The following is a 22462-nucleotide window of genomic DNA, read 5'->3' on the forward strand; positions in this document are numbered from 1 at the left end:
CAAAGGACATATTATTGAACATTTACTATTTTAAACAAAAAAAATGTCAGTGTGTTTCAGTTATTTTCATTTTGAATTAGCACACAGTTTCAGCCTGTGAGCCATAAGTAACTACGTTTTTACCCCAAGAAGAACATGCAAACACACAGCTTTGTTATTCTTGGAGAAAAAATGACAGTAATACAGATGCGACCTTTGCTGAAGTTATACACCTTATTGGTTTGTCACGACTTTAAAATGGCAAAAACAAAAATATGTCAGCGAAAAGAATTTGATTTCTTGGAGTTGGCAAGTTAGAAATGCACCAGGGAATTTCACTTCATATAAAAGTGTATTATCAGTTAAAACCAATGTCTGGCTATGAACTGCAGATTAAAATGTCAGGAAACTTGGAGGAGAATAATGTTGTTACGAAGTGGCCTGTCCTAACAAGCAGAGAGAGTTCAAGTGTAAGATTCCTTTTTATTTTGATATTTCAGTCAGACCTTTATCACAGTAAAAACACTCTTCTTTTACCATTAGTCACTGATGGAGGAAATCCAGAGAAATGAAGTCAGTCTACAGAGAAATACATTTCCTTTTATTGCTTTTATACCAAAGCCGTTTTACTATAATTGTGTTCCTTACTAAATAGCAAATGCAAGTAAGAACCAACAGGAATTTGAAGCTCTACAAGTCAAGTTTATACACCCGATGATTTGATAGTCATTCAAACCTTCAGAGTCATTTCAGTAACTTGCTGCTACTGCCTGAGTTACATGTTGGAAAGGTTAAAGGAGATGTGCATCTTTCTACCATGCGCCTGTCTTCTCTCTCTGCTTCAAAAGTTCAGTTGTCTTATCAGTGTGAGCAGTGACATCCTGTAGATAGCATCTCAGTTTCTTCACACTTTAGAAAAAATCTTTACACTGAGTTCATCTTCTTCTTTGGTAAACATGTTCACATATAAAAGCACCGAGAGATTTATTTTGACTTCAAACACAGAGGTGTTTCGAATGTTCCTCAGGGGACTTGCTGTGTGTGTTCCATAGAAACTGCTGATGCAATCTGAAAGCTACTATTTCAAAAAGACTCCCATATGCAAATAGCACATTTAAATTACTACTACTACTACAACTTCCAAAACATGTTGGAAAGAAGGCTCTCTTTACGACTAATAAAAAAAAAGTATTTATCGTATTTATACTTTTGAAATGAGCAAATTATACATATGTTGTAGAAGTTTTAGTTTTGTACACAGTATACTTTTAAAAAATCTGCAATTTTACAGATTTCCTCCTTTATATTTTACACGTTTTTCCTTATTTTTAAAATACACAGAAATATCCCTAAAATGATAAAACTTGAGTGTAAATTTACATTGATCAAATGTAAAATAACAGTAACGCTGGTATCTGAATAACTACAATGAAATTGTTTTATTTACATAAAATGTTATTAAAATACATAAAATGCTAATTTATAGTAATTTCAGAAATATATTACATTATTTAATAGATAACACTGAGTTAGTTAAATTTTAATACTGTACATATAAAGTATTTATAAAATGAGGCACAATTATGGACTATTTACAGAAAAAGAAATACCGGTTTCTCTGTAATTTACATAGATTTGTTTGTTAAACGACAGATATCCTGTACAGAAGGTTTTACAACAAAAACATCAAATTAACGTAATTTACATCACATACTCAAAAGTCTAAAAGAATACTTATGATGTCATTTAAAAATAAGGCTATTGTGAAATTTCATTTTGTTATTATAAGGGAGTAGTTTTGAAGTCCAATTAATGTGTTTGTTCTACTCTTCTATTGTTTTTATGTTCTAAAAAGCAATAAAAGGTGAATTACAAAAAAAATAAGGCTAGAAAGTGTATTTTAATTATGGAAAATTACTGTATTTTTTATGAGATGACTATTTTCCCTACTTTTACAGTAGTTTCAGGGGGCTCCACCTCCCGAAACTTTATTGTTTTTGTTTTGTTTTTTTACAGGCTTTTTACAGTATACTTATAAAGTAACATTAGATATATAACCATATATGACAGTACATGATTCCTGCAGACATTCAGAGGGTTCGAAACTGGATTTGACTTCACTGGATGTGACTTGTTGTGGCTCTGAATAATCCTCCACCATGGAGTATATGTAACTCTTGTTTGTGATGCTTGTTATTCGTTGAAGGGTCGGTCTGTCCCAGTGCAGAGTGGCTGACTGTGGACAGTAATCTGCTTGGATCAGCTTACAGGAGGGTGGCATGGATGAAGGAGAGGAATCAGAACCAGGAGAACACAGTATGTTTGCAGGCTCAGGGTCTATCAGTGTGGTTGTTTCCATCAGAGGAGGTCTGGCGTTCACAATCTCAATGACACAGCTGATGCACTCTTCTGCCTTCTGAGAATGTAGCCTCTGATCAGTCTATACAAAGATGCAAAGGGTGTAATAATAATGCAAAAGTAAGGGAAATTAATTGCTAATCTTAGTGAGTTTTAATACCAAACACTTGCAAAAATCTGCAGACTATTGTAGGTTCTTCCGGGGATCGATTATCGTCTATATCTACCTGAGTTAGTCCAATATATTCTGAATAGTTTGACATTTCAATGCTCTCTTCAACAATATTTTAAAATATGCATGTGAAAAACATCTCCTCTGGTTAGCACATATTCATTGTTTCCTCTTTGTGCGTGATTTTGCTATTCCCTGGTTTTTCCATACCTCATTCAGGTAGCTGTCAAACTCAGGGATTTTAATGTTCATACCAGTAGGATAAGCAAATATCTTCTTCAGCCTGGACAAACAGAACAGAAAAGAAGGTAAAGGTGAGAGACTCCAAGTCATCTTCTTCAGGAATTATTATTTAGGTGAAGATTTAAAGCCGATATTACTCACACTTTTCTTTGGGGCCACAGGATAAAGGTGCAGCCCAGCAGTAGCAGGATGGGAGTCAGAATCTTTGCCAAGTGAGCAGAATCTATGATAGGAAACAGAAGATGAGGTTCATGCAGTCAGGGCCGGCCGCTGGCATAAACACTCTATGCCATTGTTTATAGCCACATCCACTAAAGGGGGCCACACCACAATAAGTGTGTGATTCGCATTTTGTCCCTGTCTTTATTCCAATAAAACATAAATCTGTTAATGCTGTTAATCATGTGCATGTGTGTTTTAAACCAATTACAAGCTGTGCACATGATTTGGTAGTTGCCCTGTGCATGTTTTGGGGCCACAAAAAAATCTTGCTTAGGGCCACCAAAGTCCTAGGGCCGGCCCTGCATGCAGTCAACTAGTAAGATTCGAGCTTATGCACAAGACTTTTCTGAGAAAAAAAAATCCACTCATACTGTTGAACTGTTGCGTTGGATGTTATGAAACTCACAGTTGACTCTGGTCCTGATGGTGATGTTGGCCGGCAGCCCAGGACCTTCTTTAGTGAGAGCGCTCACTGAGCAAACATATTCTTGGTTCTGCTTCAGACCATCTATGGTCACAGACTTCTTCAGGGGATCTGCCACTGACATGTTGAACAGCTCTAGATATGCACAAGAACAAAAATGCTTTATTTGTTTTTGTTCAGCAGATAAACCATTAAAATGTGGCTCAAACCAGCATTCATCTGAGACTGCATTTAACGAATAAATGCAGTAAATTCAAGCATATGACTGTTCTGACAGTTACTTTATTTTTCACAACAGTCGTACTGTGTATTAATTTTCAACACACACACATACAGAGATCAAAATGAAGAATTATTCAACTCTGACAGCTTTCCTCTGGACTCACTTGCAACCTGACCAGGCTTCATATCAGATACTGCTTCCTGGACTGTAACCAGATAACCAGTGATGAACGCAGGATGAGTTGGATCATTTTCATTGTAACGCCACTCCAGCGTCACGGATGAGGAAGTGCTCTGAACAGGTTCAACCAGACGTGGGGCCTGTACAGGTTCTGAGGAAAATGGGGGTGGTATTGAGGAAGGAAGACAGATAGAATCAACTAGAATGACAGCAACACACAGAAAGCGGCAATGCAACTTCCCCAAACTGATGTGAAAAGTCCAGGAGCTTTCTAGCTGATGCACATGCTGATTTACTGATGTGGTATTTTTCCTTTCTAAAACCCAGTGTTCTCACAGTTTCTTCATTGCATCATTATTTATTTGCTGTTTTTTGTTGCTTCATAAGATACTCCACTCTGCATAACAAATAACAGGAAGAATGCTATCTTGTGTTGAGTAGATGTCCTAATTATGAAGACATCTGTGTCAAAATTTTTGCTACCACACCTTAGTAAAAGTTTCATTTAGTTGCAATTTCAGTATGTCTCAACATACAGGCTCCTAAGGCAATACACTGGGACGAAAAGCACAGTGCAAAAGATTCAAAGTCATAAAGAACTATTATCTGTGTAGGACAAGAACAAGGAATTCTGTTTTAAAAAAAATTGTATGACCCCATCATGGAGTCAGTCTGTTATCATAACTGCTACAGTCAGAAAAAGAGGAACTATTTGAAGTTCTCCAAGTTGTTGAAAAATAAGAGTCAAGTATCAGTGCACTTACAAGACCTGATGCTATCACATTGATTTGATTAAGGTCTGTTAATCTTTACTGCACTTTGTGTGACAAATTATCACATTAAACTTATCACTGAATTATTTTTGAAAACTTCCTCAGTTTGCTTTTAGTGCAACTTTTGCACTGACTCTTCTCCTTCTATGTTCCTGTGATAGACAGAATGCCTAATCAACCTCATGAAGAAATACGGTGGACAAATGTGCATTAAACACACGCACGCACGTTTTCAGAACATTTGAATACTCAGTCAAAAAAAAAAAAAAACTCACTGAGCTCCTTTGAGTATCCCGTCTGTATCTCCAGCAGCTTGTCTCCATTTTCTGTGCATCCATAAATATTGAATGTATACCTGCAACCTGCTGTGAAATTTTCTACAAAACAAAAGTGTACAACAATAAATGCCAAAATAAAAAAATAAAAAAAACTCTACAGCCATCATTTAAAGGGGAACAACAAAACTACAACTTACCAGCGGGTAGGAACACGGTGTTGTCTCCTTCTGGCACCTTCATCCACTGCAGAGTACAAGGCACTGCATTTCCCAGAATGCAGCTGTAGCTACACCACTCCACAGTGTAGCTACAGGTGACAGTGCTCTGCCGATCCCATGTCAGATTGAAGCCGCCATCTGTGGTGCTGCTCAGCCGCTTCTGTACGGGAAGTTTTTCTGTGTAGTGACACAAACTTCGGTCAGTTTACATGTACACTGCTGGATGCAGTGAATTAGACCATGTCTGAGTAGACTAACTCAGATGTTAGCAAAATTTTGGCCTTCAAAACCCAAAAAGAATGGCTCCAGAGGCTTCAATCCCCAGAGGTGGTTGAAACACAAATGCTGCACACATGTGTGAACATGCATTGATCTGTTTAAATAAGGGCATAATGACAACACAAGAGAATGCTACAGTCAAACAACCCTTTTGCTATTTTACAGTCATTTAACATGGGCTAGAAGCAGAATTCATCAGTCAAGGTTATCTCCATTAATAAACTTTTGTACAGGGTAAACACACAGTATTTAAGAGCAGTGGACTTACAGTTTTTTGTCCATTGCAAGCATTATAACTTAAATATGCCATTTCTAATTGTTTTTCATTTTGATATGGATTTCTTTAAATCTTGCACACCCTTCATCTGCGTCTAATGACCACACAAGGGGTCTGACCCTCATTTTGGAAACCACTGAGTTAACTAAATCTACAAGTGTTGGCATTAATAATGTTAAAATCAGGAAATGGGACATAAATTCAAAACCGATCCAAAGAAAGACATCAGCCAAAAGACAAAGCTGAACAATCATTCAGTTTGCTACTCTACCTGTAAGCTGTTCATACATTTTTAGGACATCCAGCTGACAGATGTACAAAATAGCAATACAATATAATTACAAACAATAACACAGTATAATCTTGTGTGGTGAAATTACTTTTTCAAGAAAGCAAGCATCACTTTTACTTTCTTAGCTGAGTCCAGGGAAGTTGTTCACCTGTATAGTCCATTGGTGGGATGGTGATGTGGGCGGGGATGGAGGAGCCGGTGTGAAGAACAGCCTGGACAGTGAAGTCACACTTTCCTGGTCCGATGAAGATCTCAGCCTGGCTCTGTCTGCTGTCCTTAATATCTGTCCGGATGTTCCCCTCTTGTGACCACTGAACTTTGTATCTTTGGACATTTACTGCTGTTGCTGTTCCAACAATGTGCTGTGAATAAAATGTGTTATTAATGGTGGAAAAGGGTTGTTCTAATGGTGACATTAAACTTCCTGAAAACCAAATTGAATCTGGGTGTTGTACCACCCAATTATCTGCCCTAAATGAACAAAATTGCTTAAAGGCTTACTGGATTCCACAACAGAGTAACTGAGCGATTCAGCGGCTGTATTCTCCTCCATAAATCCAAAGTCACCAGTGGATCTGAGAAACATCACAGGCAGCAGAGCATTTAGTACCAGAACCAGTATACTTGTTGTACGTACTATACAAACTTTAATGTGTAGGTTTGATGTATTGTTGGTTCATCTGATTGAATGTAAAGTGAGGAAAGGAACTCTAGGGAGAAAAATGAACCTTTCTGGTGGTAATCACAATGTGCTGGGCATTAATGCTTTCATTGCCATTTATTATTTTTGGTTTTAACTTTGTCTGACTGTGTTTTTACTCAGACTTCATTGAATCTGGACCCTGCATACACTTTTCTGTCCGGGTAAGACACCATTTCATACTTACCGGTCGTGAAGTTTATGAGTGGTGTCCATTCTCCCCACAGTCTCCCATTGACAGAGCAGCGTACCCTGGTGGAGTAGTCAGTGTTGGGAAGCAGATGTTCCAGTTTGACTTCACAGAGACCACTCACATCATTGCAGTGCAGCTGGTACACAGATGGTAGGTTTAAAAAAAACACATGCATTAACATATCTGGCTTTTAATTCTGCAGTGTGAGCATTTAAACCACAGTAAATGTACCTTGGTGGTGTCATCTGGGACTGCAGAGACCTGACAAAGGGGGTTCATTTGAGTCAAGTTACCTTGTATGACCCAGGACAAGGTAACGTTTGTCACCCCAGGGATCACTCTGTCCCACTCCACTATAGGAAACACTAATGGTGCACACATATGAAAAGCATATTATAGCAAAACTCAATTTTCAGCATTGGAAGAGAAAAATCGAAGGTCGTCTCAAAAGGTATTGCAAATTTGTATGTGCATGTGGTTTGAGCCTTTAGACTTTCAAAAAAACAAGTATATTGAGTATATACAAACAACATATACTGTACATTCCATAATCTCCAATTTTTTGTTTGGAGATTTGCATGACTTTCTACCTCTGTCTAAGATGTTGAAGCTGTAGCTCTCCTCCTCCTCTCCCAGTTTGTCCTTCACCGACACACTGATGTTGTATTCCTGCAGCTGTGGCACAGCTGGGAAAGTACAAGGTGATTGCTTGCAGCTGATGGGAGCCTGACCTGAGTTTCTGCATTTTCAACAAGAAAGAAGTGCATAAGAGCAACATTTTTCCTTTCATTTTGTGACAAAATAACTATTGGCTGCTTACTCTATGGTAAAGTTTCTAAGTCCTATTTGTCCAGTAAAATACAGTTGTCAAGTTGTCGTATAAAGATGCATATCCTGAGAAAATAGATATGAAGGTAATTCTAAATAATTTAGACATAAAGGTTGTCTTACGAACATAGTTATTTGCATAAATCGAACAAACACTAGAGATTGAGTCAGAAGACAAGACCAAGAGGTTCAAAACAAGATAAAAAAGAGAAACTGAATGCTCCCTACAATGTTATTTTGCTAGTAGGAATTGAATATACTGGACCAATATTTACACAACTGCTCTATATATGCCTGGCATTCTGCAGCAAATGCATTTTTAGTGGCGTGTACCCTATGCGCAGAGTGTGTGTTTGAGGGTTGCGATAGTCTTGTCGTCTGACTACATCCCAGGCGCAGGTGACAGTTGTCATGTCTGAAGTCGCACAGTTGAAGTTTACAGGCTTCTGGGGAGGAACTACAGCATATACACACACTTACACACATGTACAGGTTGTTCATCAAAATAATAAAGAATAAAAAGAATATATATAAAAAAAAAAAACAATTCAAACTCACAGCTGACATAGTTCAGGCTGTCTTGTCTGCCTGTTGTGTCATTGCAACTGATTAAAACAAATGTAAAAGGACCCGCTGGAAAAGCCAGGTTTTTTACAGTAATGGCCTTGACTCCATCTCCAACACTCTCAAGAGGGTATGGCTTGTTCCCGAAGGCCATGCCCGTGATATTGACTCCTACTGGGGGAACACAGCAGAACTTAGGGTTGCTGCCCTCCCTCAGCACTTGGTCGACGGGATATATCTTGCTCTTGTTCTTTGCCTTGACCCCTAAAAGACAGAGCAAAGTTATTGTGCAGTCTGATAAGGATCTAGCCAGTTTTGCATACAAGGAGATGAAGAAATGTCAATGACATGTTATAGAGCCTTTATAAGTCAGCTTACACCACCTCTTAATACAAAATTAAGAGATCAAATAAAAAGTTTTGCTGAATGATAAACGATAGACTATTAAAATGTTTCCCATCTCAGAGTAGGAGGCGTGTTCCAACAGATGTTTGAAATGACTGCAGCCCACACTGCAACTGCAACACTTGAGAAACACTGATCTAAAGCGAGATGAAGGGGAACAGAGCTGGGGACTCACTCTTTCTAAAAAAAACAGAGACTAGTGCTCATTGGATGTCATCACAAAGCGTTAATGAGTGCTGCAAGGATAGCACTTTCCTCATAAGAGTGTATTAGTTGTTCCTGAAGGTTATGCTTTTGATTCTTGTTGGGGCAGTAGAGCAGAACATGGGCCTGCTGTCCTCGCTCAGCACTCACACTTTGAGTTGTGTTGTTTGTGCAGGTATTTCTGACTCCAGAGTTGCATATTTCTGATCTAGAGTTAATAGTTCCATCAACATCCCAGCTGTTTACTCTTCTCTTGTTTATTTTTTTGTTCATTTCTCTGTTGCCATTCTGTTCTTTCGCCCCTTTACCCTCACCACATCCAGTCGAGAAAGACAGCTTCCCTCCCTGAGCCCGATTCTGTGGGAGATGTTTTTCCTGATAAAATGAATTTCTTATGCTAAAAACGTAATTTTTTCCCCTCACTGTGTTCAAGTTCTTGGCCAAAGAGAATCTCTGGATCTGTTGGGTTTCTATCTATAATATCATACTGTAAGATCTTACCCTTATCTGCGAATTGCCCAAAGATAACTCGTGTTGTGAATTGGCTGTATGTTAATAAAGCTATCAAGAATCACCATCTCAGTGAAATGGTACACTAAAGAAGTTGCTTTTTACATATGTGGTTTGGTTTTACTCACATTGATTGGGAATTAACAGAATAACATATTACCATCATTGGTTGTCCAGTTGCTCCAAGGACTCGGGACGGACTGATTATAGAAATGTCGTATCCTGACTGAGTGATCAACACACTCCAGAGGCAGATCAGAGATCCATGTGTGATTCTGTGAACCTCCAGAGGATACATTCACGATCGTCTAAATTCACAAAATCAAGATATATCATATATGAATTCCATTAGACTTTGTAAGTACTGTTATGTTAAAATCTAAACTACCAGTACCGTAAAATTACTGAACTGCATCTATGTTTAAAACTAAAAAAGAAATCCAGAAAACAAACTCTGCAATACTCACATTATAAACAATGGTGCGCTTTTCAGTGCGACCAATCTGGATCTCATAAACTTCACCCGCTGAGACGCTGTGGTTTACCACCCAGCTCACCACAAGACTTTGCCTGTCACCAAGCCTGATGCTTAGGTTTGATGATTGCCAGACTGGCACGAAATACAACACAATGCATGTAAAGTTATAGGATGTAACAAGCAAAGAGCTTTAAAGCGACTCAAGATATTTTAAGTTGATCCAACTTACCAGTGTCATCACTGCATTCACTGTAATTCACAGAAAATATTCGATGCAACCAAAGCAAGTTAATGAAGGATATTCTGACATTTATCATCCTCCTAGTTGAAAAATGTTCAAGGTCAAACCAGAGTTAAACACCGACATTTCACTGCACCCACTAACTGAAAGCCACGAGTCAACGGTAAATAGCAGCCTACCGTAGGATTGCATAACGCAACATCGGAACTCGTGGGAGGAGTGTAAAAAATCAAGCTAGTATCACTATATTGTGTCTTACGCAAGCAAAATACACTGTCAACAGATGTTTGCCACAATAGTTTTATATACACAATATTAATGGGACATCACAGTTCTGATTATAGAGATTACAAGACAACACATATTGAAACAAAAATATTACTGTATACAGTGCATGAAGCAATTTATATGCAATAAATTATCAGAAAAAGCAATGAACTGAAAACAAGATACACCCATTCTTTACAGAAATCAATTACAGTATCGGATAGTGAGATTTTTGGCACTTAAGTGAGAAAAATAACGATATAGTTTAAGATTCTCCTCCAACACAGTGTGCATAGGTAGCATTTCCAGAAAACTGTACATATATGTAAGATTTTTACAATAATGTCAGTATATTTTTATCTCTTGTAGATGCTCACAATCCCTTATAAATATTACTAAAGATCAATAGCACTCTGTACATAGTTTGGGGCTCAACTGGTTTCTCTATGTTCATGTTTAAGTGCTGAAGGGAAAAGGATGTCAATACTTCTGTCCTGATTTCCTGGTACTTTAGTGTTTGTAGCACAAAGGTGCATCTGTCATCAAACAAGTGCAACAGACAGCTTTAAAATCATAGTAGCAGTAAAAACATGGGCAGTACAAGTATAAAAGCTGATTTGCAAAAGGCACAATGGTTTGATCACACTGGAAGAGAAAGACTAGTTCAGCACATACACCGCTAAAGGCACATAGTGTATCGTTTATACCTTCTCCCTGCAACTACCCACAATCCATTTGATTAGTCAGGATTTTTTTAAAAATAATGAAACTATATCCATCACATTTAGATGAAAACAAATGCACACATGCACAAAGAAGCAACCGATACATTGTTTGTCCAGTTATACGTTAGGCAGCTTGCATTTCTCTGTCATGATCCTCAGAGGTAAACAATGTTCTCCTCTCCTCCCTCCTCCCCATTTTGTCCTTCCAGGGAGAGGTAGGCCTGCGGGGGGAGGAGAGGGGTAAGAGAGGGAGAGGAGTAGTCCTCGTAAAGTTTGTGACCTGTGACCTCCGACCTCCAGGGATCTGGACACTGTCGGTCCAGCAGTGGGTTGAAGTCTGCTGGTAAGAGAACGACACAAACTATTAAAACAAAGACTGTGTTTTGGCTGTGCTTCGATATGTATATCGGTTATGATACATGGTGACACAACCAGGTGTTGAAGACTTCAGTGACCGGGATTGAAAGAAGAACACGACAGGTAAAATCAGGTGTAATCAGGGAAAGAGTGCCGCCATTTAGTTTGTCCATGAAGGAGAGAAATTCAAGGTAGGCAAGTATGTAAATAAGCAGTTAAGCCACCTAAGAGGTGATAATGATTGCAGGTAGACTTGGAGGGAAAAGTTGTCGTGCCACAGGAGATAGTTTGCACTAACCTGAGGTCTGACATCATGCTCCGTCAGCAGAAAGTATATTACTTTGAACTGACAGTGCACTAAGAGAACTAAATTGAGGAGGCATATTAAAGGAAAAACCTTAGATAGGCAGAACTGGCAGTAGAAACAGGACAGTAAGGTGAGAAAGTTAGAATTTGTTCAGTAAAAGTCAGAAGTACAGGACTTGCAGTACAATCAAATATCTCTATTACTGGGAGAATTGGGAGGGTGTGGACAGAACCTGTGTAAGACGGTCAAAAAACTGTCCAATGAAGCTGCTAAGACAAGTCAGTAGATCTGAATAAGGTGAAATAATGTCAGTTAGAGGCTAACATAGATAAGTAGCATCAGTATTGTCACCTCCTGGAGCTCACGTGAATGGGGCTTGGGTCTGTAGAATACTGTATGTGTCGTACTGGGTGTTCTGCTAGTGGAGATGGTGGGCAGTTGGAACTGTCATGGAAGGGGGTGGTTCTATCTCGAGCTGTGGGGGACATGTGGAGCAATAGGGCAGGCTACTAAACTCATCAGTAGAGGGCGTAGTGGGGTGGGTTTCTTCACTGAGTGCTCATCGTTCTTGTCAAAGTACAAATACCTTGTGTTTGCCTGAAATGAAAAGGGTACTTCAAAAAGCTCTCAACCCCAACTAGAAACAGATTTCTGGACAAAACTGTAAACTATAAACTCTCATATCACTGTCCACAAACACTCAAATATTTGAAGCAATCAAGACAAATCAGAGTAAAGCTTTCAACTGGCTGTTGTTGCTCCAGAACAATGTGTCGTCTACACAGCACCGTGGCAGAATGTGACTGTAAACTGTTGCCCCATGAACCTTACTTACCCAACCTGTACCATGTGACTTATATGTTTTGCAAACTAAATCCTACTTGCGTAGTTGTCATTTTCAGAGTTAAGTCTTACATGCTGTTGAGGAGAACATGGAGGCTTCTTCCAAGCTTTAACATCAGTGACCAAGTGTATTGAAGTTAAAGGAGACTATATTGAGGAGTAATGCAAGAACTATCTTTCTCATATGAAGTTTGTTGGTGAGACCAAGAATTGTCTAAGGTACCCTCATACAAATGCAGTATCACGTTGTGGTTTCTACAGTTTTAAATGATTTCATATGCAGTATAGTGAGTCGTCTTACTGTTATTGGTCCTCTGTGGCTGTGCGGTGACCCTGCTGCTGAATGGCTGGATGGAGTCATTCAGAGGTCGTGGACAGCTGTGGTTGTAACTCGGGTACGTCAGACCATCCAGAGGCTGTTTGTTGTGTGTTTGGCTCAGCAGGGTGTTGAGGCTGTTGTAGAGGCTGGCGCTGAGGCCGAGGTTAGCGGTGTAGCTGGAGCTGTGCAGAGGCCCATCGTGGTTCTTCCTCTGCATGGAGAGCAGATGCTGGTTGTTGGTGGTGGGCTGATGGAGGTGGTTCTGTTGGAGGGAGGCGAGAAAAGCTGCCTCGTTCTCATACACCGAACAGTTACCATCCAGGCTGCCTGAGCGGCTGTGGCTGGTCACCTGGGGCTTTGAAACAACAGCAGAAAAGCAGATATGATACGGTTTGTTTAAAAGGGTTTAGTGTTTTGTTTTGGGGGTTTTCCATCTCAAATCATCAGGGACCTTCTGTTCAACCATCTCTGATTTGCTTGAAGCTTTTGTCTGGTGATAATGAAAATGGTATCTGTGAAATGTTAGCTTGATCTATCAATTACTTTCTGAAATACGGATAGATTTTTAAATTACACACACTGTTTTGCACATTTAAATTTAAACGACAATATCTTAGGAACCATTAAAGATAAAAGCCTGGAATTTTCACTGCTATTTCTCATCAAGCTATTGATTTACAATCAGCAATATTGAACAAGTAGATCAAACAGTTTCTGACTATGGGTGTGTAAACACATACTTTAAAAAAAACTGCAGTCATGATGACGTGCAATCTTTGAAAACAAACAAAAAAGGATAATGCAGAAGTCAACAAGTGATACTTTATGTACCATACTATATAGCTGCATGTCACAATAATACAAAACAAATAGAATAACTTTTAAAATGAAATATTTGATCACAAAAATAGGAAAAAAATACTTTCATTAAAATTCTACAACTGATTGAACTGGTATGGCAAGTTACACAACAAAAACAAAAATATCACCAGATCGGCTAATCCAAGCAAAACATTTTTAACATGAGCATATTGTTCATTATTGGACACAACTTTGGAGGCACAAATATTGATGTGGAGGAGACTTGTTATGTAGTTTTGTCTAATTTTGGGGGGGAATTATCATCATGAGGTCATTAGCATGAGACTTTATATTCATATTCACCCATGTTAGAGTTTATTTCAGCTACTTGTCCAATATTGCAGATTCTGAATCCACTGCATAACGGACAATAAGTGCAGGTGAAAATGTCAGGCTATTTTCCTCTACAGGTAAAAGCGAGCCATGTTGCCATCCAAACATAGCCTCAAATTTCAGTGTGCGAACAAACGTGCTTGAAAGTGAAAACAGTTTCTCAGAAACTATTTTATGTAGCAAGCTGAAATTGTACTACTATCTTTATATCTATCCATAGTATATGATATATCAGAAATAGTCAAGTTTGTTCTAAAAATGTGATGAATTGAGATGAAATGACCCTTTTCACTTTTGATTGCTTGGATCCTGATTAACATTTTCATCTGTACACCACTCCTTCCCTCTTTCTGTGCTTTAATATCCCCTGCTATAATACACTATCACCCTGACGTCACTCCTCTCCCTCACCTTGTATCCATCCAGCGGTATCGTAACAGGCAGGCTACTCTGGCGGTTGTGTCTCCAGCTTTGGAGCAGCCTCTGTTGGGCTTCGATCCTCTCCTTGTCCCTCTCCACGCTCCTCTGGCCTTCCCTCAGTCTGTCCAGGTTCTGCTGATACTCCAGCAGCTGAGCCTTGAGCTCCTCACGCTCACACCGCAGCCTCTCGGCCTCCAGGAGACACTGCTGCTCTCGCTGCTCCAGCTCATTCTCCTGTTCACTCTGTAAGAATACAAAGCTTATACACATCAGGGACATAAGACACTAGTTATCTATCGTCCTGAGGTTCCAGTAAAATCAACTTCTGTTAGTTGATTGGAACTAAAAGCTTTAGAACGTGCAAATAATATGCAAAATGAGATTGAGATTTCCATATTTAAAAACATTTACCACGCTTAAGTGATCTGTTCTACATTTAGGTTTGTATATTTAAATCTATATGGTGTGCATTATTCCTGCTTTTGCACTCATCTAAAAGTAGGCACAAGCAAAAACACAATAAATGGAGGCTGATGAGAGAAAATGATGCACAGATCTGTAACAGGCAGATGTACAAACATGTGTTCAAAAGCAAATTAGGTTAAAGCACTTAACCACAAAACAACATCCGAACTTTACTACACATTATGTACTGATGGTATCAACAGCTATGTGAAAATATCTGATCATGAGGGTGAATTTATCTGGCAGGTGTTATTCATCTGTGGCATCCTTCACTTTTTACGTAAACAACTGTTTCTATATTCTAGTATTTTCTAGTAATCTAATATAACATGTCAACTAAAGGTGTTTTTTAGCTCTAATTTTACAGCTTAAATAAATGTGAAATAAGATTTTTTTTCTTGTTTTTCTCAGCAAAAGAGGACATCTCCGCAGTGAACCAAGGTCAGCCTGATAAGAGGAACAGAGGAGAAGGAGGGGCACTTTGTTTTTCTCTTCAGTTTCTGAAAACTGCAGCCTGTTTTCATCGTGATCAAAGATTGGGCTAAAGTTCAAATTCAAATTCTACTTCTCTCATTTATGCTCATGAGCAAAATGCATATAAAACACAGAAATCATAAATTAAATTCTGAACGATTACACATACGATTGAAACATGACATAATCAGCACAAATCAAGTGAACTATTTCTCCACTACAAGAAGATATTTTATGTGTCGCACCGAACTGGCCTGGAATAAAAACAGCCTGGAAGGACAACTGACAGACACATGAGAGCACATTTAAAGAGCATCAGCAGGAAGCTCACCTGTTGTTTCTCTCTGGCTGAACACTCTTTGTCCCAACGTAGCTGCTCTTGTTTCAACTTCACATGGAGTTTCTGAACATCATCCACGTCTTCTTTCTTCCTCTCTAAACCTTTCTTTTCCGCTTCTTCTTTCTTCTTCTCAATATTCCTGTTCTTCTCCTGTTCCTGGGTGACAACAGACACCGGTTTATCATTTGTTGTCGATGTTCCAAAAAGAGGCAGCTGAACTCTAGCAGGAGAACAATGATTTTATGGTATGTGTTTTTATTTTAATATTAATAGTATGTGGCTGATACCAGGCTGCTTTGGAGAGACGTGATGGTTCGGAGCTGAGGTCTTTCTCCCTCCTGGAGAAGGAGTTTGTGGACTTCATAGCAACTGTCCTGGAGCGTCACAGCAGCCTGCAATCATGAGAAAACACTTAATCACACTCAAGCTACTACCTGTTACATATGCATTGACATCATAGTTGAAAATTCCAAAGGGAACGCAAAGGAAATGAACACTCGTCCTCCCAATGAAAACAAGAAAAAGGCAGAGGGCTTTTATTTTGAAAAAGTTCTACAACATTTACTCATTGCAGCAAAACCTCTGACAGGTCAAACACAGATATGTGCAAAATGTCCTAAATATATAGAAATGTTTGAACATGAGCAGAAATCTATAATTTTATCAAACTAAATTACCTTACTATTAACGTGAATAGGTGCCACATGCATGGACGGTAAATCTTGCCAATATGTATGCTGAATTAACTAAACTAATTAAACTAATTCAATGAGAAATGTTTGTTTGCAGAAGCTAATATCTGAAAGCAGGACAGAATGCTTTATTGCATCAGATTCAATTATATCTTGAATTGTCATCTGGTTTCAGAATTTTTTCTGAAGACATTTCCACCACAAAACGTGCAGAAAAAGAACAAAGCGATGCATAAAGAGTCACATAAATGCAGAAATGTAAGTGTCTGATAATCGTTTTTCTTTAGGAAAGGTGTCCAGTCTACGGGCTGCTCAGCGGTGTAGTGGTTAGCACTTTCACATTGCAGCAAGAAGATCCCTGGTTTGAATCCCGGGGTGGGCCTGGGATCTTTCTGCATGGAGTCTGCATGTTCTCCCTGAGCATGCGTGGGCTTCCTCCCACAGTCCAAAAACATGCTGAGGTTAATTGATTATTCTAAATTGCCCGTAGGTGTGAATGCGAGTGTGATTGTTTGTCTATGTATGTAGCCCTGCGACAGACTGGCGACATGTCCAGGGTGTCCCCTGCCTTCGCCCGAGTCAGCTGGGATAGGCTCCAGCACCCCCTGCGACCCTAATGAGGATAAAGCGGTGTATAGAGGATGGATGGATGTCCAGTCTACCAGGGCCCCCACCTGACCTCCTTTTCTCTCCCTCTGATGTCTGGCAGAGCTGTCCTCCACAGCTGCCACCCATTACTAATTATCTCATCCACAGAACTCTGGGCAGCTGTGGTTCGGCACACCTGAGAATCATCCTCGCAATAAAAGCCGGTCTCAAACACCATACCCTGCCAGATCGTAAACTCTGCTCTAGTAGTCAGTTTGCTCTAGCCGCCTTTTGCAAGTCTCTATTTTTGAGAAAGCCTTGTACTAATCCCTGTTTAGATCGCCGACTCAGCCGCCCGGTCTCCCCAACCCAGCTTGCCCTCTGCAGTCCCGGATTCCCCTCCTGACCGTCACTCCCCCTTAGTTTCTTTAGACCAGTGATTCTCAACCCTGTTCCTCAGGACCCCATGTCCTGCATGTTTTAGAAGCGTCCCTGCTCCAACACACCTGATTCAAATGATCAGTTCGTCATCAAGCCTCTGCAGAAGCCTGATGACGAGCTGATCATTTGAGTCAGGTGTGTTGGAGCAGGGAAGCATCTAAAACATGCAGGACATGGGGTCCTGAGGAACAGGGTTGAGAACCACTGCTTTAGACAACCCCAGCTCACTTCCCACTCGCTCCTGGTTTAATTTGTACAATAAATCCACCTTGTGTTCCTGCCTCAGTTCCTCGTCTGTGTGCTCTCTGCTCGGGTTCACAGTCCTTCCTAATGTTCTCATTAAATCTATCTCCATGACTGTCATATTAAAGGTTTGAATTTGGCAGCATTTTTTTTGAGTGTTTTCTGTCAGAATTCAGTCTATTGAACGCATATCCCTTGGAAATCCTTATCAGATATAGATTTAGGTCAGATTAAGGTTGATTTCATTCTATTTAAGGTAACAAACCTATAAATATTGCATTATTCTAGAGAGAAAGAAAATAGTGTTCCATGGCAGTCACATGACTATCAACAATACTATAATGTGCACTTTGTTTTTTTATATTCCATGTATATACACTGTGTCCAGTACTAAATATTAACTCATTCTAACCAGATATGAACTCATTTGGTTATGAGCTGTGGGTTCTTCTCACCTGCAGACTGTAGAGAAGCTGAGTCAGGCTCTGCACACTCTCTGCCACCTATAGAACAGTGTGTTAGCACAGTGGAACAGTAGGATAGATTTTTTTTTAATTAACAAACAATGCTCAAAAAGCAGTACAACCTTTATGAGTGTCCCTTTGGTGTCGCTCTTTCTCAGCTCCACAGCTGAGCTCCACAGCACATTGTCTAGCCCTGTTAACTCGCTGTCTGATCCCAGAGAGGCAGAGCTCATACTCAGCGTGCTCAGATAATCCGCTGTGGGGACATGGAAAGAAGAAGGTATGTGGTAAATGTCAGGGCTTGCACATATTATAATATGTGGTTCGCCCACATCAGCAAAGGTCAAAGACAAAGTTAACAAAATGTCATTTAGAAGAGCAGCTTATGTCTGTGACTCACGTTCAGAGGGAGACTCCTGAATGCTGCTGCCGTGGCTGTTGTAGCTGCAGCACTCTGGTCCTCGGACAGGAGAGCTCTGGTTTTGAACAGAAAGGCCATCACGAGCCTGAAGGATGGTGATCAGGTTCTCCGCTGCAGGAAAGACAAATATTGTCAAACCTTATGATCATACTACAATAACTCTACAGCATGCTATACTTATATTAAATTATTTAGTTGCAATTTTCTGTTTTCCTATCGGACAGTGTGCAGACTTTTTTGTACAGAAATTGGCCAATTTACGGTATACACATTTCTGAGATAGATATACAGGCCTATTTAAAACAAAAGATTAATACCGTATTTGTTTAGACTGATGCACTTTACAAAGCTGGATTTTTGCTGACTAAATACGTGTACACCTTGAAAAACATCAAAACAAGGAGTTGTCAATGCAAAGAACTGCACAACACAGCCTGAAAAGATGTTTGATCAGCCAAAAGAAGCATAAACAACCTTTGTTAATCTACTATAATGATGGATTTAGTGAGTTTGAGAGAAGTTAAATGTATGAAAGTTTTAACAATTTGGCTATAACAATCCTGTCATCGTTGTGTATAAAAGCCTTATTCTTAGATAAAGTTTGCCACAGTGATTCCCAGGTACAGACTTAAATTTGGTTAGAATAGAATAGAATATTCTTTATTGTCATTATACAATACAATGTATAACGAGATTGCAGAGCTTATCCTTTTCAGTGCCAGGAAATCTTAAAGATAGAGTGAATATAAATAACAGTGAATGAGGTAGTGGTGTCTTTTGCACAGTTACAATATATTGTTGGCTGGGTGTGAGACATTTGAGAGTTCAGGGGTGGTGATGGTTCTCGGGAAAAAAAGCTGTTTTTAAGTCTGTTTGTCCTCTCTTTTATGCATCTGTAGCGCCTTCCAGAGGGCAACAGATCAAAAAGCTGAGAACCGGGATGTGAACTGTTCTGGATGATGTTCTGAGTTCTGCTGAGGCACCAGGAGGAGTACATGTCCATGAGGGAGGGGAGAGGACAGCCAACAATCCTCTGTGATGTTTTGACTGTCCTCTGAAGGCTCGCTCTGTCTGCCTCAGTGCAGCTCCCGTACGAGGGGGAAACACAGTACTCACCACAGTAGATTTGCCCCAAACCGAAAAGCTTTATGCAGTCAACCCCTAGTCATAATCATGTGTCATTTTTCAGCTTGTGAATTCTGCAGCCACACAGCTTTACGTTTCTTACCTTCTCTGAGTGCAGCTGTGAGCAGTGAGGAGGCCGGTTGTGGCGTCTCACTGTCCATGTACTGTGCAGGTTGTACCAGTAGGTGGCGATGCGGTGCAGGTTCTGGTGAACGGAGGGTTAACTCTGTGAGCTCAGCATAAAGCTGCAGCTTCTCCTCCAGGCTGTTGCAGATTCGCTGATCCTGACCCAACAGTGTCTCTATAGAAAACAAAGATGAGGATTTATTATTGCTTATGGTTTATATCACAGGATTTTATTTCATGTTTTGTAACAACACAAGCTCTCCATGATATCGATAAATGCCCGACAGACACGCAATTGAGATTTTTAGTGCATGCATAGTTTACTTTCTTACCTTGGAACTTGGTGATCTTCTGGACTCTCACCTCTGCAGCTTGCCTGGCTTCCTCTGTCTCAGCCGCTCGCTCTTCCTCTTCCTCTTCTTCGGGACAGCTGCCATGTAGACCAATAGGTTAGGTAATGAGTGACACAAACATTTACACACATTAACTAGGCACACACAGACTCGAAGCAGGACAAACACTGTGGACTTGACTTGAACCACGTGTGCTCACCTCTCTACAGCTTGGCGGATGTGTCTCATCCATGCATTCCTCTCCTCCCTGGTGGTCGTGTGAACTTCGTACATCTCTGGCCCCACAGAGGAGGCAGAGATAAGGAACATCCCTCTCTCCTCATTGGCTACTTCTCTAACGATGAGCTTCTGCAGAGGAATTACTGGGGGCTTCTGGTCCTGAAGGAGTAAAGCCAAAGAAATGGGTTGAAGGATGGAGAGGATCAGATTGATTCATAGAATTGTTTGGGTTGATTCTCACCACAGCAGCAAACACGAAGCGCTGGTCTTTCTCTTGCAGGAAAACCAGAACGTCAGTGAGAAGAAGAGCTAAAGTATCTGAAAAAAGACGACACACGTGTAGAATGGTTATCTCAAAACAAAAAAAGAAACCTAGTGGTGCAAATGATCTCCTACACACCTTTCAGACGCCCCGTGGCAGTCTTCCAGTAGACGAGCCCTTTGTGCTGCAGAACCCTGTGTTTGCTGTGCAGGTCCTGTTTGCGAAACATTTTGCCGTTTTTGAGCTTGGCGAAGCTCTTGTTCTCCAGTCTGGCCAGAACTTCCTGCAGCTCCTGACACCTCTCATACTTATTCACAGTCAAATCCACAGCTGCGATCACGTCACGGATCTGAGCCAAAGCACTTGACAAGTCTGAGTGTTCCTGACTTCCCTCTGTGGGCAGAAATAGCAGATCAGTGTAATAGAAGTAGCAGAGAGGTCATAAAAACCATCCACTATTCACACAGTTTTTCAATTAAGCAGCACTCAATGTAAAAACAGAAACCTTTAGTCTTGTTGTATATCGATTGTGTTTAAGACATGACAATTTTATACATCCAGTAACTTTTATTTGACACAAAAGAAGCAACATCTTTACTGAACCCCTAAAAAACAGAATGCAAAATTGATCATTTTCTCTAATCATGCAAAACACACTTCAGTTGCTGTGACACTTTACTGATCCAACTGCATATTGCCACTTTATATGTAATGATCATAATCAGGATCATGTTACAAATTTTACACCAAAATTTGGTATACAAGAATTTAAAAAATACCCAAAATACCCAATGTGCCATTTGTGTTCCACAGAATATATAACAAGTTCAAGAGTGGCATATATTTGCATATTTGTTTCGGAAGCAGTAGAGCTGATTTACCCTGAGTGTACTGTAGTATCCTCTCCAGCAGTACCGGATACTTTGTGATGCGCTGAGTGACCAGCAGGATAAATTCTGGGACTCCTCTTCGTCTGACCAGAGAGTTATTGCTCTGTTGCTGTGAGCAGAGAAAATTTAAAAATGAGAAAATGAGCTGTTCAATTGAAACATTTTGCTATAAAACTGTGGGAGGTCAGAAAACAGGAGCTTACTCTGACAAAATTTTGGAATTTTTTGTTCTGTTGTTTCAGTTCTTTGAAGACATTGACAGCCTCGATGTGGTGACTGCAGAACTCTCCGTACACCTGCTTCATCTTCTCAGCGTTTTCATCTGAGAACTGACAGAGAGCATCGGATGCTGAGTATATATGCGTACTTGTGTGTATTTATGAGCAGGAATCCACCTTCACCAACCTGCTGAAGCAGTATATCGCCAATCTGACGGATGAGGTAATTTCGGGAATTGTCAATCTCCGTTGCGGCCTGCCGGCGTTCCTGCAACGCTCTGAAGAGGTTTCTGTGGAAGAGCAGCAGCGGATCCAAGCAGGGAAAGATCCGAGCTACGCAGTCCCAGTCCAGCTGCAGCTCCTCCAGCATTCCTCTCCTGAACACCTCGGACATGACGGTCAGGGTCTGGATGTGGTGCAGCTCCGTCTGCATCAGCTCTGCATGGTGAAGAGCAACAGTGGATTATGGGTAGTGAAACATCTGGTGGAAATGTCTGTGTATACAGTTGCTGATGGTTTTGTTGGTTTCTGACAGTCTCAAAATAAACCTCAGAGAACAGCAGGGTTACTCTAGCTGACAATGAGTAGGATTTTAACATCTTAACACTAATAAGGGGTAAGATTGACCATACATGTTTTACAGAAGTCTACACTGGATGCAGACAAAA

The 22462-nt window shown here is 40.1% G+C and overlaps 2 protein-coding genes across 6 annotated transcripts in view; both read right to left on the reverse strand.

The window, feature by feature from the left end:
• Nucleotides 1–442: 442 nt before the first annotated feature.
• On the reverse strand, nucleotides 443–10241 carry osmr (oncostatin M receptor). Its single transcript, XM_051950832.1, has 17 exons — nucleotides 10030–10241; nucleotides 9790–9932; nucleotides 9483–9630; nucleotides 8198–8467; nucleotides 7973–8096; nucleotides 7402–7550; nucleotides 7043–7176; nucleotides 6806–6947; nucleotides 6420–6493; nucleotides 6067–6280; nucleotides 5050–5247; nucleotides 4850–4951; nucleotides 3785–3952; nucleotides 3381–3533; nucleotides 2894–2975; nucleotides 2720–2792; nucleotides 443–2419 (listed from the first exon to the last, which is right to left on the reverse strand). Exons 1-17 carry the CDS (start codon nucleotides 10115–10117, stop codon nucleotides 2012–2014), a joined length of 2670 nt encoding a protein of 889 aa, XP_051806792.1. The 5' UTR covers nucleotides 10118–10241; the 3' UTR covers nucleotides 443–2011.
• Nucleotides 10242–10325: 84 nt separating this feature from the next.
• LOC110960521 (rho guanine nucleotide exchange factor 28-like) overlaps nucleotides 10326–22462 on the reverse strand; it is a 48939-nt gene continuing 36802 nt past the window's right edge. For 4 of the 5 annotated variants that reach the window (XM_051950829.1, XM_051950828.1, XM_051950831.1 and 1 more), the window contains 16 exons: nucleotides 21982–22232; nucleotides 21780–21905; nucleotides 21568–21685; nucleotides 20825–21079; nucleotides 20666–20742; nucleotides 20405–20583; nucleotides 20185–20282; nucleotides 19830–20027; nucleotides 18581–18712; nucleotides 18303–18436; nucleotides 18172–18219; nucleotides 16040–16144; nucleotides 15744–15908; nucleotides 14465–14716; nucleotides 12842–13214; nucleotides 10326–11373 (listed from right to left, as the gene is read on the reverse strand). In XM_051950829.1, the coding sequence (XP_051806789.1) occupies nucleotides 11189–11373; nucleotides 12842–13214; nucleotides 14465–14716; nucleotides 15744–15908; nucleotides 16040–16144; nucleotides 18172–18219; nucleotides 18303–18436; nucleotides 18581–18712; nucleotides 19830–20027; nucleotides 20185–20282; nucleotides 20405–20583; nucleotides 20666–20742; nucleotides 20825–21079; nucleotides 21568–21685; nucleotides 21780–21905; nucleotides 21982–22232 (2696 nt within the window). In that variant the 3' untranslated portion in view covers nucleotides 10326–11188. The remainder of the gene's footprint in view (nucleotides 11374–12841; nucleotides 13215–14464; nucleotides 14717–15743; nucleotides 15909–16039; nucleotides 16145–18171; nucleotides 18220–18302; nucleotides 18437–18580; nucleotides 18713–19829; nucleotides 20028–20184; nucleotides 20283–20404; nucleotides 20584–20665; nucleotides 20743–20824; nucleotides 21080–21567; nucleotides 21686–21779; nucleotides 21906–21981; nucleotides 22233–22462) is intronic. The other variant, XM_022207780.2, reaches the window with a different exon arrangement.

Source organism: Acanthochromis polyacanthus, chromosome 7 (assembly GCF_021347895.1).
Source record: "Acanthochromis polyacanthus isolate Apoly-LR-REF ecotype Palm Island chromosome 7, KAUST_Apoly_ChrSc, whole genome shotgun sequence".
NCBI classification, from domain to species: Eukaryota; Metazoa; Chordata; class Actinopteri; family Pomacentridae; genus Acanthochromis; species Acanthochromis polyacanthus.